Source organism: Rattus norvegicus, chromosome 12 (assembly GCF_036323735.1).
Source record: "Rattus norvegicus strain BN/NHsdMcwi chromosome 12, GRCr8, whole genome shotgun sequence".
Taxonomy (NCBI): Eukaryota; Metazoa; Chordata; class Mammalia; order Rodentia; family Muridae; genus Rattus; species Rattus norvegicus.
In genome coordinates, this window is record NC_086030.1 from 15603548 (window position 1) to 15623596 (window position 20049).

Below are 20049 nucleotides of genomic sequence, written 5' to 3' on the forward strand. Positions count from 1 at the left end.
GGGTACCAGACCAGGTGAATTCTCTTAGCATACTATGCCCTGGCCCCTCTTAACTCAGACATGACAAGATGAATATTCCAACAAGAATTTCCCTTTTCTCTTTGGGACAGGATGTCACTAAGTAGCACAGATGAACTCTTAGTAGTGTGATTACACATGTGTCTCACCATGCTAAGCCTACAGCTTACCATCCTGAGTAGACAGACAGGTAAGTAAATTCACAGGGCACAGAGGGTGAGACACACCATGGAATAGTAAAGTAAGGACCAAGACACTATTATTTTATATGGAATGATTGAGGAACATACAGTGTGTGTGTGTGTGTGTGTGTGTGTGTGTGTGTGTATGTATGTGTGTGTGTATGCGCGCGCACACACACACATGCATCATGCTATGAGAGGACAACTTATACAAGTAGATTCTCTCCTTCCATCATGTGGGTCCAGGAATTGAACTCAGATCCTCAGGCCTGTCAGCAGGCACATTTGACCACTGAGTCACCTCATTAGCCCCAACCTAGTCTCGTGACGGAGTCTCTCGGTGCTTGCTAATGTCACTAGACTATTTCCAGACATCTGCCTGTCTCTGCCTTGCCAGTGCTGAGGTTACAAGCATGCCCTGACACGCACAGTTTTTCACATGGTCTGGAGACCCAAACTCAGGTCCTCAGGCCTGAGTGAACTCCCCAGCCCCAGGAAACGATGCTTGGCATTAGGATAATCTACACAGGAAATGATAGTGACTTGGCCCTAGAGGGTTACGAAACACCAATACTTACACAGCACTTGCTCAAAGGCAAACACTAAATGCATGCAACCCTACAACAGCCTTGAAGATAGGCAGCCGCTCTCAAATGAAGACCTGAGCAACTGGGAGAGAGTAATGTACAGTGACAGCCATAGCGCAGTATCCTACTGAGCACTCTGCAGGACGGGACAGGACAAGGGTAAGCCAGCAGTGGCAGGCTGTTGGAGGATGTGAGGCAGAGCATAACCCGGAAAGGTTCAGGGAGATCTCAGTTTAGTGCTTTAATCTCTTGCTCAGGAGTAAATATCACCTGACATTTGAGAAAACCCTTTAGGCAAAGATAACGACCTACACAGCAGATAGAAACAGAATGCAAGGGGCTGGGGATTTAGCTCAGTGGTAGAGCGCTTACCTAGGAAGCGCAAGGCCCTGGGTTCGGTCCCCAGCTCCGAAAAAAAGAACCAAAAAAAAAAAAAAAAAAAAAAAAAACAGAATGCAAGGTGTGGCTGTGGAAAGCAAACAACCGCAATAGACATTTCCAGAACTAAGAGGAGACACAGCGCTCATAGGAAGTCCCTATTGAAAAGGTAGGAGCCAGTGCACACCTGTAATCCCAGCGTGGACCAAGCTGAGGCAGGAGATTTCAAAGAATAGCTAGACTGAGCCATATTTAGACCAAGTCTCATCAATTCATGTTTTAAAAGGAGAAGAGCCAGGGTTGGGGATTTAGCTCAGTGCAAGGCCCTGGGTTCGGTCCTCCGCTGGGGGGTGGGGGTGGGGGAGCGCCAGTGTCTTGGTTAGGATTTCATCGCTGTGAACAGACACCATGACCATGACAACTCTTATAAAGGACAGCACTTAATTGGGACTGGCTTACAGTTTCAGAAGTTCAGTCCATTATCATCATGGTGAGCAGGGCATTGAGCAGAGTTCTACACCTTGATCTGAAGGCAGCCAGGAGGACACTGTATCACACAGGCCATCCTTGAGCATATATATGAGACCTCAAAGCCCTGCCTCCACAGTGACACACTTCCTTTAACAAAGCCATGCTTCCTCTAATAAGGCCATTCCTCCTAATAGTGCCACTTCCCATGAGCCAAGCATATTCAAACCACCACAGCCAGGTACATATGTGCAGGTACACAGTATGTGCACTAACAGTCCCAGCTATTTAGGAAGCTGAGGCAGGAGTATTTCCTGAGTTCAAGAATGGCCTAAGCTCTATTCCTGAATGAATGAATGAATGAATGAAGTCACTAGAAATTAAATGTAACACAAAAGATAAAAAAGAGGCTCATGAAAAAAGAAAAAAAAAAAAAAAAAAAACAAGGGTTGGGGATTTAGCTCAGTGGTAGAGCGCTTGCCTAGCAAACGCAAGGCCCTGGGTTCGGTCCCCAGCTCCGAAAAATAGGAAAAAGAAAAAAAAAAAAAAAAGAGGCTCATATACAGCAGAGCAAAGGGACAGAAAGGTCAGTAGAAATGTGTATGTGATAAACAAGTATGAGAATTTCCCAGAACCAAAGCAAAGAGCCCTTAAGATTCAAAGGCTAGATGAATATTCATGCTAATGAGAGACTAGATAGGGTCGATCCCCTTAGGCTCCTATGTTCCAACACTCGGTTCTAGCTACTGATGCTGTTCTGAGAAGCTGACAGACAAGAGACCCAGCAGGCAGACAGGTGCCTCTCAGGGTAGATCCTGAGGCCAGACACCTGGCCTTGTTTGAAATTCCAGTCTACTTCCCTGATCTGCCAAGATGTGAGGTTCCTGGTACACACACACATGCTGCCTGTATGAACTCCACCACTCTTCCCTAACAGGACAGAGGGAGACTGTGAGCTAGTATAAGTCCTTCTGGTATTCTGTCATCGTGATGAAACAAACAACCAATACATTGAGAGGAAAAAGGCTACACAGGAAAAGAATAGGTCAGACCACCTCAGAGCTCTCAGTGGAACATGCAGGTAAGCCAAAGTGCCACCACTCCAAGCACTGACCAGAGGATCCTGGGAGATCCAGGACAGTGGGATGAGTGAAGAATGGATAAATGACAACTACATAAAAATTAAAACATGGCAACAAAGGGAAAGTAAAAAAATATCAAAGGACCTTACTTACCCAGCTGTGTGTATAAACAAGGGGCCAGGAGTGATCAGTGGGCAAGTGTCTCACCAAGCCTGATTACCTGGAGATGTTTGTGTATACGCTCTGAACGTGTGCGTGTACAGATATGCTCACTCATGCAGCTGTGTGGGAGGCCAGAGGTCAAGATGGAGAAATCTTCCCTGACTGCTCTGCACCTTATTTTCTGAGAGGTTCTCTCACTGAACCTGGTGTTCACTGATCAGCTAGCAGGTCTGGGACTGACTGTCTCCTTCCCCACTTTGCCTGCTCCCCTACTCTGGTCCCCAGCCCCTCCATGTACATTTTAAACATCCGCTTTGCACCCAGGAAAGATAAACCAAGTACTTGCTAGTGCTCATTACTCTCGGAACCCACGTAGTCAGCAGATTCTTAGAAGGGCCCTCACAAAAGCCTGAAGGTCTGTGGTGTTTAAAGGATCTTCATGTTTACAAATGAACATTTACGAGTTTGTGATTATGTTTCTTAAAAGGCAGAAACCCTTCCCCTTTTAATTAACTAGTGCAACTTCATTTCAGAGGTGGAAACTAAAGTGGAGTTGTTCTCTTGGGGATCTGGAAAGTGGCTCAGTCGGGAGTATTTGCCTAGCATGCATGTAGCCTTGGGTTTCACACCAGCACTGTACCATCCTCAGCTTCATACAGAATTCAAGGCTAGCATAGGCTACTACTCTTTTGGAGGGAGGGAGGGAGGGAGGGAGGGAGGGAGGGAGGGAGGGAGCGAGCTAGAGAGATGGCTTAAATGGCTAAGATAAGAAAGTGTGCTGCTTTTGCAGAGGACCCTGTGGTTCCCAGCACCCATGTTTGGCCATTCAGATGGGTGAACTCCAGCTCCAGGGAATCCAACACCCCTGGCTTCACAATTCCACAAGCATGGGTGCATGCGTACATGGATTCTCTCCCCCCACCCCACACCCCCCGACACACACACACACACACACACACACACACACACACACACACACACACTTTGGGCTGTCTCTCAGGTCCCGCTTGGTCCCAGCACCCCCCAGTGGACAGCTCACAACCAATGATAGTTGCAATTTCAGGGGATCTAGTACTCACTTCTGTCCTGGCCTCTGAAGACACACACACACACACACACACACACACACACACACACACACACACGACATATACTCACAAACACTTATAAAAATAAAAATTAAAAATAAAGTTATTCTTTTAGTATTCTGATTTCCTGATTTTTAATATTGCCTTTTCTTTAACTATTTATGAAATTTTATAGGCTAGCAGTGATGGTGTGTGCCTTTAAATCCCAGTACTTGGGAGACGGATCTTTTTAACTTTGAGGACAGTATGGTGTATACAAAGAGCCAGCGACCTCCAGGACTCCGCCTATCTCAGCCCTGACTGGCCAGCGACCTCCAGGACTCCGCCTATCTCAGCCCTGACTGGCCAGCGACCTCCAGGACTCCGCCTATCTCAGCCCTGACTGGCCTGCGACCTCCAGGACTCCGCCTATCTCAGCACTGAGTTACTGGTGCCTATCATTTGATGCTGACTTTTCAGGTGGCATCTGAAGATCAAGCTCGGGTCCACATGAATTTTTTTGGAGCCATCTCCCATCTCCTTAAGGTTTATTTTCTGCAAAGAAAACTGAGTTGATTACAGATTTCTAGATAGGCCTGCTGCAATGGTCCTTGGGTAGTATTTCCAGGGGGCTATTTTGGTAGGTTTGTTATTTTTTTCAGTGCCTCACTAGCAATCAGCATCTGGGTGTTGGCTTTAATAACAGTCTGAGATAAAAGTCAAGTGGGGCTCTGCCAGTAACCGACAGGCTGCATCTCTGGAGGGAACAGTTGCTGTCTAAGAGAGCCAAACTACAGAGGGGAATTCTGGGCAGAATACAGAGAGGAAGAGAATTTCCTTTCTAAAGCAGCACGGGTTGGATTTATTGAGCTTCCCGAACAAAAATCTGCAGTTTGTACATTACTTTGTTAGCAACTTTTTCTTTTAGACAGGGTCTTAGGCTGGCCTGGAACTACTGGGCTTGAGCAATTCTACTGCTTCAGACTTCTGAGAACCTAGGGCTATGGCTTTTGTGGCTGATCTGTGAGATGGCCAACAGTTCACAACACCCCAGTTTTGAAATAAAATGCTAAGGGCTGCCCACTATGGTAACATGTGCCTGTAATCCTAACACTTAGAAGATAGAACAGTAGGCTAAATGCAAGTTTGAGGCCAGCCTGTTCTACATGGTGAACTCCAGGGATAGCCTAGAATACAGTCAGACTGTGTTTCAAATAAAATAAAGTAAAATATCTTGCTCTACCAAAACTTAGTATAGATGCTTACAGGTAAATACTCTTATTCAAGGTGCATATTTTGCTTTAAAAAATGTGTAAGCCTGAGGGTTGGGGATTTAGCTCAGTGGTAGAGCGCTTGCCTAGCAAGCGCAAGGCCCTGGGTTCGGTCCCCAGCTCCAAAAAAAAAAAAAAAAAAGAAAATAAATGTGTAAGCCTATGACATTCTTTTAATGACATACAACTAATTACACAATCATCCGCTTTCAGCCCATGAGAATACTTTGTACCAGGTTGGAGAGATGGCTCAGTGGTTAAGAACTCATACTGCTCTTGCAAAGGGACCTGAGTTTGGCTCCTAGTTCTTACATCAACTGGCTCACAACCATCTATAATTCCAATTTCAAGGGATCCAAAGTCTCTTCCCTCCTTGGATACCTGCACTCATGTGCCTATGCCCTACACAAATTCACACATACTGGTAATTAAAAATAACAAACAACTTGAGACCCATCCCATGGACAAGCACCAATCCATGACACTATTAATGATTATTAATGTTATTAATGTTATACTTGCAGACAGGAGCCTAGCATGGCTGTCCTTTGAGAACCTCCACCCAGTAGCTGGCTCAGACAAATGCAGAACCCACAGCCAAACAATGGATGGAGCTTGGGGACTCTTCTGGAATAGGAGGAAGACTTGTGAACCCTGGAGGGAGTAGGAACTCCACAGGAAGACCAACAGAACCAACTAACCCGGACCCCTGGCACTCTCAGAGACAGAACCATCAAGCAAAGAGCAGGCACAGGCTGGACCTAGGCCTCTCTGCATGTATGTAGCAGATGTGCAGTTTGGTCTTCATGTGGGTCCTGGTCAACTGAGGGGGGGGGGCTATCCCAAAAGCTGTTGTCTGTCTGTGAGATATGTCCTTCTAGCTGGGCTGCTTTGTCTGGCCTGTGAGTGAGGAAGTGCCTAGGGAATTCCGAGCCAATAAAACACTGTCTAAGAAGGAGGGACGAGGAATGGAGGGCATGGGAGGGATGGGAAGATGAGGAAGGAAAGAAAAGAAACAAAGCGAACATAAAACCTTTAGGCTGTCCCCAAGTAAGTTCTTAGAAAATCCATAAAGAAGCCAGCTATGGTGGCACATGCCTTTAATCCCAGTGCCTGAGGTAGAGGCAGGAGAACCTCTGAGTTCAAAGCCAGCCTGGTCTACCAGAGCCTGTTCTAGGATGGCCAAGGCTATACAGAGAAATCTTGTCTTAGAGACAGAGACAGGCAGACAAAGGAGAAAGTCCATAAGGACACCGACCAAGCCTGAGGGATTGAGTTCCATCCACAGAACCCACAGGATGGATGAAGAATTTGTCCTCACACATGCTCCATAGCATCAGCAGCCCTTGATGCGCATGCGCTCTCGACTCTCTTGCGCTCTCTCTCTCTCGCGCTCTCTCTCTCTCTCTCTCTCTCCCCCACCCCCATACACACACTAAGAAAGCACAGAAAATAAGTTAATGTAAACACCTCTTGCTTCCTTCAATCTTATCAGTTCAAACAGGCCAGCAAATCAAATCTCTATAAAGAGGCTGAGTGTGTATCTAGACAACAGAGCACTTGTGCTAGGATGAGGGTGAGGCGGGGTTTAAGAAAACCTACAGAATTCTGATCTCGTGCTGTTGGTGAGTCTGGGCCTCCACATCTGCAACTCTACAAGTAGGTAGGTGATTCTGGGGCGAGGGGATCCTGTTTTATAAAACACACTCAGCTCCCAATCAGCTCCAGTGGAACCCAGCTGGAACTGAAATCTACATAAAATCAAGGATTCTAGCATCAGGAAGGGCGCAGGTGAAGCAAGACTGACCATGGCTTTCAACGTGGCTGTGGGTTCAGACACTGCTTGCTCTGCTTCTGCATGTGTTTGCATTTCCATGACACAAACGAAAAGCTCTAGCAACAGGCTGAAGGCTGGGATCTGGCTTGGGAGCTGGCTGTTTTGGGAGAGTGCCTGCTGAGTGCACAGGAAGCCCTGGACTCCATCCTAGCCCCACAAGCTGAGGGCAGTGACTGACGCAATCCTAGAAAAGATGCAAACACGAGGCTTAGAAGTTCTAGGCCCCAGTACCTAAACTGAGCAACTCACAGTTGCCACTAACTCCAGGGAACCTGATGCCCTCTTCTGGCCTCCATTCTCATGTGTGTGCAACACACACACACACACACACACACACACACACACACACACACACACCCTTACAAATGTGGCCTGCACCCATAGAGGAGGGCAGTACCACCAGGAAGGTGACCAGTGAAGGTCACAGGGGAAGTGTGTGGCACCTTTGACCCGATGAGCATGCCACTTTAATCTCGTGACCTTCCTCCTATCCATAATCAAGCCAAGATGGTACAGTGAGCCTGAAACCTTAGCATGCAAACCTTGAAGGCAAAAGGCCCAAAAGTACAGAGATAGAAGTTCAAGGTCGCCCTACCCTACAGTGACCTGAGACCCTTTCTCATGAAAACAGAAGTATCAGACAAACAAGTTACAGAGCATTTTACAAAATACCTGTCCTGATGCAAATAGACATACGTAGTTCAGTGGCACAGACCTTGCCTAGTGTATGCAAGGAAGGTCTTGTGTTCAATCTTGGGGGTGACGGGGGCTGTTCTGGAAAACTTGAAATCACTAGCACATGGTTCCTGGCTGGTACAAAGGTAGTGATTAACGTTAGTACAAATGTACTATGGTGCCAATGGAAAGAGAGAGTGGAGAAGGCGCTCTGCTCCTCCCTGTTCCAGAGACAGCGCATCTTCTCATGCAGTGCTAACCTCCTCTCATAGACAAGATGGTGAAGGCTGGTGCGAACGGATGTGGCCGTACTGGGCACCTGGTCACCAAGGCAAACAGCTCATCTGGCAAAGAGGAGATTGTTATCATTTATGACCCCTTCATTGACCTCAACTACACGGTCTACGTGTTTCAGTATGACTCTGCCCATGCCAAGCTCAACAGCACAGTCAAGGCTGAGAATCGGAAGCTCCTCATCAACGGGAAGCCCATCACCATCTTCCAGGAGAGATCCCGCTAACATCAAGTGGGGTGACGTCATGGAGTCTACTGGCATCTTCACCACCATGGAGAAGGCTGGGGCTCACTTGAAGGGTGGGGCCAATGAGGTCATCATCTCCACACTTCTGCCAATGCCCCCATGTTTGTGATGGGTGTGAACCACGAGAAGTATGACAACTGGCTCAAGATTGTCAGCAGTGCTTCCTGTACCCCCCTGGCCAAGGTCACCCATGACAAGTTTGGCATTGTGGAAGCACTCATGACCATGGTCCATGCCATCACTGCCACTCAGAAGACTGTGTATGACTCCTCTGAAAAGCCGTGGTGTGATGGCCACGGAGCTGCCCAGAACATCATCCCTGCATCCACTGGTGCTGCCAAGGGTAAGGTCATCCCAGACCTGAATGGGAAGCTCACTGGCGTGGCTTTGTGTGTTCCTACCTCCAGTGTATCCATTGTGGATCTGACATGCTGCCTGGAGGGAGAAGCCTGCCAAGTATGATGGCATCAATACGATGGGGAAGCAGGCATCCGAGGGCCCACTAAAGGGCCTCCTGGACTACGCTGAGGACAAGGTTGTCTCCCTCCTGTGATTTAACAGTGACTCCCACTCTTCCCCCCTTTGATGCTGGGGCCGGCATTGCTCTCAATGACAACTTTGTCAAGCTCATTTCCTGTTATGACAATGAATTCGGCTACAGCAGCATAGTAGTGGACCTCATGGCCTACTGCCCTTGTAGGAGTAAGAAGCCCTGGACCACCCACTCCAGCAAGGACATGAGAGCAAGAAAGAAGCCCTCAGCTACTGAGGAGTTCCTTTCGCAATTCAGCTCCTGACACTGAGCATGTCCCTCTCCGTTTCCATCCCAAAGCCCCACAATAATGGGAAGGGCCTCCAGAGCACTACTCTTTTTTTCTCCCCTCTCCCCCCAACCCTCCTCTCTTGAATATCATCAATGAAGTTCATTGCACCTACCTTAAAAAGAAAAAAAGAAAAAGCAGAGAGTAAAAGGGTACCTCAGGAGCACACACAAGGGCCCAGGGTCCATCCTCAGCACTTGAACACCAACCAACCAACCCACCACACAAAGCCCTTCCCATAATCCATAGGATTAAAAAGCTAACAAAAGCCAGGTGGCATAGTATGCCATTGTAATTCTATCACTGAGGCACGGGAAACAGGCTGTCCAGTCAGCTTAGCCCACACACTATTCCAGGCCAATGAGACCCTGTCTCAAGTGAGAAAGACAGATGGTGCCTGAGAAACATCTGGGGCTGTCCTCTGGTTTGCACATGCAAACACTTACATATACATGCATACTTGCACACAAATGTATTCTCATACACCTCAACACATGTGCACATATACACAAAGCAAAAACAAAACACCACACTAAAAATGCCCTTGCTCCAGCTGACGGTCAATGGCTACAATCAAGTATGCAAGAGAGTAAGATTCTGGCTTCCACCACCTCCTGTTATATATATGCAAACCCTGCACCGTGGTTTGGTGGATTCAGGATTGTCTCCATCATCCTGACCTACACTTGGGACTCAGCATCTACAACCTGTGGCATGCCGTCCAGAGCATTACACATACATGACACGGCTGGCCAGCCAACTGAAAGGGCTTATCAATGTGAAGGTCTACACTGATTGATCACACAGCCTACTAGTAAATTTCCCTTACTGCCTTCTATTTCATTTACAGTATTTGGTGTACAATTTATTTACTTTAAAATGTTTTGATGAATAAGTGTGATCTATACCTTCAAGTGTCACTTAAAGTTTAAAAGGAAAAAATCAAAACCTGGGACAGCATCCTTGGAGAACCCTCTACTGGACGAGTCTGTCCTGTGTGTGCTACGTGTATATGTGTGTTTCTGCTTTCAATACAACTTGGCTGAGTGCTGAGAAAAATCAAAACCTAAGTTGCAATGCCTTCAACCAGCAACCTGTTACTGGGGTAGGAATCTCTAAGACATGGACCAGAGCAGAGGACTTAGAGGAAGTGGGGTCTGTGAAGAGCTTTAAAAAGGAAGATGAGAATTTGTACAGAGCATTTCGTAAACTAAAAGCAGGTCAACTGAGCTCTTAAGAAAGTGCTGGGGAGGTGGCTCAGTTTGTAAAGTGCTTATTGCACAAGTGTGAGGACCTGAGCTTGGTCCTCCGCATTCATGCAAAACAGCCAGGCACTTGCAATACCAGCAGCAGGGAGGCCCCTGGGGCTCACTGGCCAGCCAGCCTAGCCTACTTGGCAAGCTCCAGGCCAGTACAGATCATGTCTCAAACAACAAGGTGGACAGCTCCTGAGGAACGACAATGGAGTTTGACTCCTGCTTACATGCACACACATGCATGTACACAGGCATGTACATACACACAGGTGGAGAAGAGATGGTGCCGATCATCAGCTATAGAAGGTGTTGAATGGAGACAGGAAGAACGTGTAGCACACCAGATGGGTATCTACCAAATTGAGGCCAGACACAAGGAGCCAGGAGCTATTGTAGTCCTGGTGGTTTATTTGAACTGACAGTAACATAGGCTTTTAAAAATATTAAAACAAATAAGCATACAGCAAAATCCAGATCTGCCAGACTGTCAAAACTGAAATGTCATGCCTTCCCCTACTCCAGCCAAGGCCCAGGAGGATCCAGGAGTGGCCAGAGGAGGGCGAATGGGCACATATTCGGGTGGAACAAGAGGTGCCCACCATCCTGTTAGATCTCAGACCCACTGACACTACGCTCATTCCCCAACTGAGTCACAATAAAATAAAGCGAGATTTGAGACTGCTGCACTGTGCTAACCTCTGCCAAGAAAAACATTTTTTTAAAAATACTGAGGTTATTTTTCTGATATGCCTATCTTTTGTGGCAAATAACTGTAATGCCAAGGCACAGTTCCAAGTGAACCACTTGCCACAATTTTAAAATACACCATTGTAATATTTTCGTCCTGTCAACACACTGAAAAAAGCCACATTTCTCTGGCTTTTTGTTTTTTTGTTTCTCTTTCTCCTTTGTAGTTCTGGGGACTGAACACAGGGCCTTAGACTCTACCAGTGAGTTATGCAATCCTATATGTAGCATTGGCTGACTGGACCTCTCTATGTAGCCCAGGCTAGACTCTAATTCCCAATCCTATGCCTCAAGCTCCTGGGTGGTAAAATTATAGGTGTGTACTACTAGTCTGGCTCCCTAGTTCTGCTCTCCTTACTATTTTAAGATTTATTTTTGGGCTGGAGAGATGGCTCAGCGGTTAAGAGCACCCGACTACTCTTCCAGAAGTCCTGAGTTCAATTCCCAGCAACCACATGGTGGCTCACAACCATCTGTAAAGAGATTTGATGCCCTCTTCTGGTGTATCTGAAGACAGCTACAGTGTACTCATATATAATAAATGAACATTTGTTTAAAAAAAAAAGATTTATTTTTAATTATGTATAGGAGTGTGTGTCTGTCTGCAAGTGGGTATGTGCATTTAAGTGCAGGTGCCAGAAGAGGCCAGCAGTACCGATTCTCTTGGAGCTGGAGTTAACAGCTAAGTTGTGAGCCACCTGATTGGGTGCTGGGCTCTGAACTTTCGGTCCTCTAAAAGTACAACAAGTACTTACTTGTGCCTTAGTTTGCTCTTAAAATGATATCTTCAATTGAAGATGCAAAGAAAAGTGAAAGTTGAATGTACAGCCTGAATAGGCAGTATACTCCAGACCAGAAACATCAGTCCAACCTTTTCTTTCCAGCCTATGTCATTCTTTACAACTAGGTCAGCAATTTTTTCCCCCAAAGCTGGGTACCAAACCCAGGGCCTTGCGCTTGCTAGGCAAGGGCTCTACCACTGAGCTAAATCCCCAACCCCAGCAATTTTTATTATACTTATTTATTTTTTAATTTGTAGGGAAAGAAGGGATGCAAGTTTTGAAAGTCAACCTGTGGGTCCCATCATGTGGAGTGTGGAGATTGATCTGGGGTTGTTGGGCTTGGCGGTAGGCACCTTTACCCACTGAGCCATCTTGCTGGCCCACAGAGAAAAAGCACAGACAGTAAACTGTAAAGATGGATGGTGTGAGAGGGGGAAATCCATCTCCCAGCAGATTTAAAACGGGAAGCATCAGCCCTGGGTTGGCTACCCCCTGCTTGGTTTAGGCACGTACCCTTTATGGGTGTTTCACGAAAATCTGCAACTGTGTCTGGGATTAAGGAAACTTAGATTGCTCATGGTTCCTTTAAGTAAAGTAAAACCAGCAATTGTTCACTTGCAAGAGCTTTAGTCATCATGGAGCTTAAAAACAGGTTTATTACATAAAGCTGACTAATTTAGATCATCCTGACAATTTCTAGATGGTTCCCCAACAGAAAGAATCTGTGCCAGCTCATATGGCCTCTTAGGCCTATCAGACGATGTCTCCCCTGCAGGCTCTCCAGCCACCATAGAGCAAGGTATTTTGAGCAACAGATTTTCAAATCTAGTGAAAAGGATATCCCATGTTACACAGCCAGCACGTAAGCGACTGTCTGTCGGTTCCCAGGGATGCAGTTCAGGTAGTGGAGACTTGCTTCGCACTCATCAAGCCTTACCGGTCCCCAGCACCATGTAAAACTGACCACAGTGCAACATACCTCCAATCCCACCCAGAAAGTTGAGGCAGGAGGATCATCCTCACTACAGCTCAAGGTCATCCCCACTACAGAGCAAGTTTGAGGTGATACATGAAATTCTATCTCAAAAAAACAAGAAAACAAAACAACAACAACAACAAAAAAACAAAGTTAACAAAGTGTTGTTTCCTTGGAGCTGTGTCATTTGTGCTTAGCCAATCCACCCAATTTACAAAGAATCTGGAGGCACTAAAGAACTCTACATCACCCAGTACAACGTGAAGCGGCACAGGTGCACACCGTGATGCTGTCCACCCACCCTTCCAACAGCTGTTCACATAGATTTTACTACGTCGGCTTAAAGATTTATCTTACTGTATATGTATGTGCACCATGTGCCCACAGAAGCCAGGACAGTAAGTAGACTGGATCCCACGGAACTGGAGCCCCAGATGGTTGTGAGCCACCATCTGGGTGCTAGGAACTGAATCCAGGTCCTCTACATGGGCTAACGCGCGCTCTAAACAGCTGAGTCACCTTTCTAGACCCCACTTTTCTGTTTTGGTTTGCTGAGTTCTGAGAAGCTAAGATTTCTTTCTTTTTGTCTTTACAGGACTGAAAATTGAACCTAGGGTCCCCTGCACACTTAGGCAAATGCCACGAAGCCATATCCCCAACCTTACCCAGCCCCTTCTTTTTTTGAGACAGAGCCTCACTATATAACCCTGGCTGGTCTGGAACTCACTGTGTAGACCATAGTGGTCTTGAACTCACAGAGAACAGGCCTACTTCTGAGTACTAAGATTAAATGTGTGTACATTACGCCAGGCTCCCAGCCCTTACTTTTCTTTTTCCAATTTTGAGACTGGTTCTTAAGTTGTTCAGGTTGGCCTTGAACTTAGGTTCTCCCTGCCTCAGCCCCTGGCCTGAGCTGACATAAAAGCTAATGAAACAGAAGAGGAAGATCTCATGCCCGGGTCCAGCTGAAAGCCCAGGCTCTACTCAGGACAGTAGGTTCCCTCCACAACTGCTTCAAGAACTTTACTCTCGACTGGACTGAAAAGTTCAATTGTGAGGGAAGGTGTCAGCGGGGTTCAACATGGTTTCTTTGTGTAGCCCTGCCTGACCCGGGACTCTGCAGACCATGATGGCCTAAAATTCAGAGCCAAACCTGCCTCTGCCTCTCAGTGCTGGGATTCTAGGAGTGAGGCACTGCCACAAAGACTTTTTTTAAGGACCCATTTATTTTAACTGTTTCAGAACCAGGATATTCCTTTTTTTTTACATGACAATGTCCTTTTTTTATTATATGTACAACTGTTATCAAAGTGACACAGCCCACAGGGGATGGAGAGGGCCCAAGGACTTTCCAAATTTCAAGTGCATGAACAGTCAGAACACTGATAACAGCAAGCTCTAAGGATTTAGTAACCTCACTGCTGATCAGCTACAAAACTGGACAGAGTTTTGATTACAGTGCAGAGAAGCATATTTGGTAACACAAAGTTGTCACCAAGTGAAAGCGATCAGAGCAGTCCCAACCTAAGTCCATCCGTGAGCCCTGGAGTCTACATGAGAAGACTACTGAAAAATATTTATTTATCAGAAGCTGTGAAAATTAAGACAAAAATTCAAACTTTGGAAAGTAATCCCTTGACCGTAGGAAACTTGTTCGAGATACAAGTCTGTTTGCCAAATCTAAACTGCGAGCACCAGATTCATAAGCTACTTTTAATCAGCAGCTGAGACCCACCGGCTTCAGTGAGGGCCTTTATCTGGAACTGCTAAGCTTCCTCTGTACTGTGACCTAATATGCCACAGAACAATAGAAGTGGGTTTCCCTGTCTAACCACTATACTAATAGGAACGAGACCATGTGGCTCAGAGGAATCCATTCACATACACCACTCTATGATCTTTCTTTTCTTCCCGTTCAGATCTGTGCCATGAATCCAAAGGCTCTTAAAAGAGGTACATACGTGTTTCCTAAGCATGATCAGATAACCATAGAGTAAAGAACTTCACTATAACCTTAGTCTGGTCACTTAGCACGCTGTGTTTGCAAAAACTGGATTTTCTCCCTTTCCCTAAGCTTCCCAGTGAGACCCAGCGAACTCTCAGTCTCCACAACAAGGGCCCATACAGTAGAAATAGGGGTCTTCAGGAAAAGGGACTTGTAGACATGAGGTCGATATAAGAGCATCCTTCAGACACAAAGTGGCCCACAATATAATTCAACAACAAAATGTTTTCTGAGCCACCATGCATCAGGCATAGTGCACCCCTGTAATCTCAGCACTCCAGAGGCTGAGGCAGAAGGATCCTGATTTGGTTGACAGCCTTTGCTATCCAGTAAGATTCTGCCTCAAAAAATAAAAGGGGAGGGGCATAATGACCTTCCATGGGCATGGCAACCCACATATTTACATAGTTTTACTGTCAGTCAATGAGCAAACACCTTTTAATTTCCGATCCTGAAAATTACTCAGAACAAGAGCATCATACATAACTTAATTTCAATTTTAAAGTTATGTATGAGTAAAGATGCCCTAGTGAAGTCTATTACTTTTTATACTAACCTAAAAAGTGCATTTAAGAAATAAAGAGCTGGAGATACACAGATGACTCAGCAACATGAACACAGGATGTTCTTACAGAGGCCCTGTGTTTGATTCCCAGCACCCACATGACTATTCACAACCATCTCTAACTCCAGTTCCAGGGGATCTGATGCCCTCTTCTGGCCTCCTCAGGCACCAAGCACCCATATGGTGCACAGATGTACATGCAGGCAACACCCATACACATAAATAAAAACTTAGAAAGAACTTAAGTCATAGCTCCCTTGTTTCCCATGTGAACAGGCAAGCACAGAATAAAGCCTAATTCATGTATCTGTGGTTGTTGTTTTGTATTTCGAGACAGAGTCTCAATATGAGACCATGGCTGGCCTGGAACTCTCTATGTGCAAAATCACTACATTTGGCCCTGATTCCTGCATTGAGTCTCCTGTCTCTACCTCCTGAGTGTTCGGATAACAGGTGTGCACCACCATACCTGGTTTTAAGTATATTCCTCCAGTATACACACACACACACACACACACACACACACACACACACACACACACACACCCCTAACCTATTTCTGAGAAGTGTGCTTTCTCAAAGGCACCATTAAACAGTCTGACCTTTCCAAAGAATAAGAACAAGGAGGCTGTCTTAGGTACTATTGCTGAAACAAAACACCATGGCCAAAAAGCAAGTTGGGGAGGAAAGGGTTTCTTCGACTTACACTTCCACAGTGCTCTGTTCATCACTGAAGAAAGTCAGGGCAGGAACTCACACAGAGCAGGATCCCCAGGACAAGGGCTGATGCAGAGGCCATGGAGGGTGCTGCTTACTGGCCTGCTTCCCCTGGCTTGCTCAGCTTTCTTATACAGCTCAGGAATGGCACCAACTGATCACTAATTAAGAAAATGCCTTAGAGCTGGATCTCATGGAAGCATTTCCTCCACTGAGGCTCCTTCCTCTTTGGCGACTCTGTTGAGTTGACACAAAACCAGCCCACAAAGGGGGCCTACCCTTATTTGGGAAGGCTAGTCTTGCTTTGTACAGGTCTCTAGATCATCAGACACCCCAGCTATGTTTTCACTGCACAGCTGCTCTTTTATCTAACATATATATCCAGTGGGCTCAATAAATACCATTAACAAGAAAGTTTCTTTACCCTTGATCCAAAAAAAAAAAAATCTATCTCCATGGTTGAACGCTGGGCATGTGTGAGACCCTGTGTTCGATCCATAGTACAGGAAAGGCAGAGGGGAAGAGAGAGGAGAGAAAGGGAGTGGGAGAGGGAGGGGGGAGAAATCTCTCCCAGTTGTAATATCCATAAGCTGTTTGGACAATGAAACAATTCCACACATCTATGTTTGACATTTAATAATACATCATTTATACAGTCTATACAGCTCCCTCTAAGGACCAAAACAGGAAAGAAAAATGTGCAAAAGTGGATACAAATCACCTGGCCTTCCCGTGTGTCAAAACCTTATGTCAAGAACTCGTGGGTTTATGTTTTTCAGGTTGCTCAGAATGCATAAAAACTGATAGGCACAAGAACTTCTGGAAGTTTCTGGAGTCCCCAGGTCACACGCACTCTACCCACTGCTACTCTGGAGTTAATTTTCCATTTAAATGTCAATACCCTTACATAGCAACATCACCTCCTTTCTGTATAATCTTTCCCAGCTTCCCTGGTATTTTCTGCCAGGCTATCTGGGCTGACTATCGACTTCTGCCGACATCCAGTTATCTTATCCATTGACTCAGAACACTGAAGTCACCAAAAAAGACTTGATTCCAAGGGGATAGCACAAAGACGGTGCTACATTAGATAGTGTAACCACACCACCTAATGCTCAACTGAATGGTACTCAATGGCATATACCCTGTATATGTATATGTGTAGTTCTGGAAGCCATCACCCTCTATCATTGTAGATTTGTTTGAAACACCCATATTGACTGGAGACAGTTCTACACTTAAACCTTGGCCTCAGGGGCATTCCACAGACAGTTGAGAGCTGAAGTGAACTGGGAGGTAGGGGTGCAATCACAAGACAAGGTGAATCCAAGACCTGGGTTTGCATCTAACTACAACTTGGCTGTGTCACCTTGAGTATATCTTTTGATCACCAGGGTTCCAGCATCCTCAATGCAAAAGATGAAGAAATTGGACTAAATCATCTATACGGTTTCTTCCAACCTCTAAAGTTCTTTGAAATGTCAATACCTCCCCCACCACTGAATTTTTAATCCTTAAAATTTCTGGGATGGTTTCTTTGGCTGAAGTTTTATTTATAAACTCCAGATCACAACTACATGCAGAAAATATAGAAGGGCTGAGGGCTTGAAAAGAGAATCACTCACTAATATCACTTAAATAGGCAATTCAATTACCCTCAGGCCAATCTGTCAATGGTTACTCAAAAGTTGCTACACCAGTCACTAGCTTCCCAAAACAAAGATACGCATCCTTTGCTCCTTTCTCATCCCCAGAGACTCATTTCGAAAAATAAATGAACAGACAAATAGACAAATAACCCAACAACCTCAGCATCTAAAATCAATTTACAAATTTAGAACAAGTTTCGGTGAGCCAAGGAAACTGCACAGCTTCCAGGAGTCATTGTGTTTCATTTAAGGAATGACGAGAGATAAGAAACGGTTCTTATTATAGGACGCGAGAAAAGCCACAAGAGGCAGGTGACATCTGGAAAAAAGGAAGAAGTGTCGAGAGGACAGAAGCTGGAGGGACCTTTAGGCAACAAGTTTAGAGTCCGGGAAGAGTCCCCCAGGGATGTAGGGAAACCCGTCTCTGCCACCTCGCCCCGCCGTCTTCCCCAACCCCCACCGCGTCGCCGCGCCCCCGCCCCCCCATCCCACGCCCCTGCGGCAAGAAATCTCCCTAGGATCGCTCGCACCCCGCGGCCTCCTGCCCTCCGCAGGCCTCCGATCCGTCGCAGAGGTGGCCCAACCCCGCAGGCCCGCCGACCTCGCCGCCGCCCCGCAAGACGCAGCGGCCCCGCAGCACCCGGGCTCCGCTCACCTGCACCTGTTTGCGGAAGTGGCGCGGCCCGGGCACTGCCGACGGTCAAGAGCAGAAGCAGCAGCAGCGGCATCGGCAGCGGCGATGATGCCGGTGGTCCCGGCATTTCGTCCACCGCGCGGTCCCCTGCCGGGGCCGGCTCTCGGGTTGCCGCCTTCAGTCAGTCAGCCCTCCGCGCCGCCTCAGCGACACCGGCGCCGGCTGCTTCGGGACACACGTCTCGTTAGCCAAACGTCAACCCTGTTCCCGGTCTGCATCCGCCGCTCTGGCCACAGAGCCAGCATCATCCTTCCCGCCCGTCTGCGCCGCCGCCGCCCCTCAACAGCAGCAACGGCACCCAGCCTGCGGAGCCGCGGGCCCAGGCAGCCGCGCTCCCGCCGCCATGATGGGCTGCGTCATGTGACGTAGAGCGGAGGCGGGATGCCGTGACCGACACCTGGATCAGCCAATCGTCAATCCATATTGACTCCTGAAGCCCCACCCCCTCAGCCATAGGAGGCAAGATGGATTTCGGTGCGCCCCCTGCAGACGGAGGAATGAGGCGTGGGCAGCAGGTAACACCGAGAATTATTTTAGGAAGATATAAAGAAGACCATGATAACCCACATAATTCAATCTGGGACTTTATTTTTCCTTCTTTTTATTTTTCTTTTCTTATTTTTACCAACATGGTTCTCGATATTTTATCCCTGGTTTTACCTTCTTCATTTTTACTTCTCAGAACTTCCTTAGCCTCTTCACCTTAGGTTTACCCTCAGATCAGCTTCTGAGGAACTTTGAACTTTTTAAATTTTCAATTGATCAAGCACAGAGTGTTAATGACTTCACTCGCTGACGTAGCAGTGAGCTCAAACTGGCCCTTCTGCCAAGACAGCCCTTCCTGCCCCCTCTTGTTCACCTGGCAGACGCTCTTCTTTTCGTTCATCAAGACACACCTGGAATATGACTTCATCGATGGCTTCTACCCAATCCCACAAATAAATAAGCATCTACGACTCCACCCCAGCCCATGTTTTATTGCTCCTGTGACTGTAAACCAGTTGAGGACAGCAACCCTGTCTGAGTCACCTTGGATCTCCTGCTGGGCTTATCGTGAAATAGGTGTCCTCTATAGGACCTGGGCTGGGTGTTGGTGGTGAGTGTGAGGAGGGAGAGGCTTCCAGGTGGGGTAGAAGATGTTTCAAACACAATGGAGAAGGCTGAGGAGATTGCTTGCCTTGTAAGCATGAGGACCTGGATTCGATCCCCAGAACCCCACATAAAGAAAAAAACGCTTGCTGAGGGGACAGAAAAAGATGGGTCCTTAGGGTTTGCTGACAAGCTAGACAAACTTGCTAGGCAAGTTTCAGGCAAATAAGAGACCCTGCCTCCAAAAAAAAAAAAAAAAAAAAAAAGTGGACCCTGACCCTGAGGAAAAAATTCTTCTGGCTTTTCTGGCCTACAAACACACACCCAGGAGTGGGGGTGGAGAAAATGCACACACATGTACAAATCACATGCCGCAAACACAACACACGCATCCATGCACACACAAAAGAAACAAGAGAAAGTGCTTGACAGTTAACACAGCTCCGAAGCTACCTTTGCTGACTCTGGTAGTCCAATCCG

At 46.7% G+C, this 20049-nt stretch overlaps 1 protein-coding gene across 3 annotated transcripts in view; it reads right to left on the reverse strand.

Annotated features, from left to right (window-relative positions):
* The window catches only part of Lmtk2 (lemur tyrosine kinase 2), an 81965-nt gene extending 63120 nt beyond the window's left edge, over nt 1-18845 (reverse strand). For 2 of the 3 annotated variants that reach the window (XM_039089353.2, NM_001427236.1), the window contains exon 1: nt 18442-18845. In XM_039089353.2, the coding sequence (XP_038945281.1) occupies nt 18442-18547 (106 nt within the window). In that variant the 5' untranslated portion in view covers nt 18548-18845. The remainder of the gene's footprint in view (nt 1-18441) is intronic. The other variant, XM_039089354.2, reaches the window with a different exon arrangement.
* Between the last annotated feature and the right edge of the window lie 1204 nt (nt 18846-20049).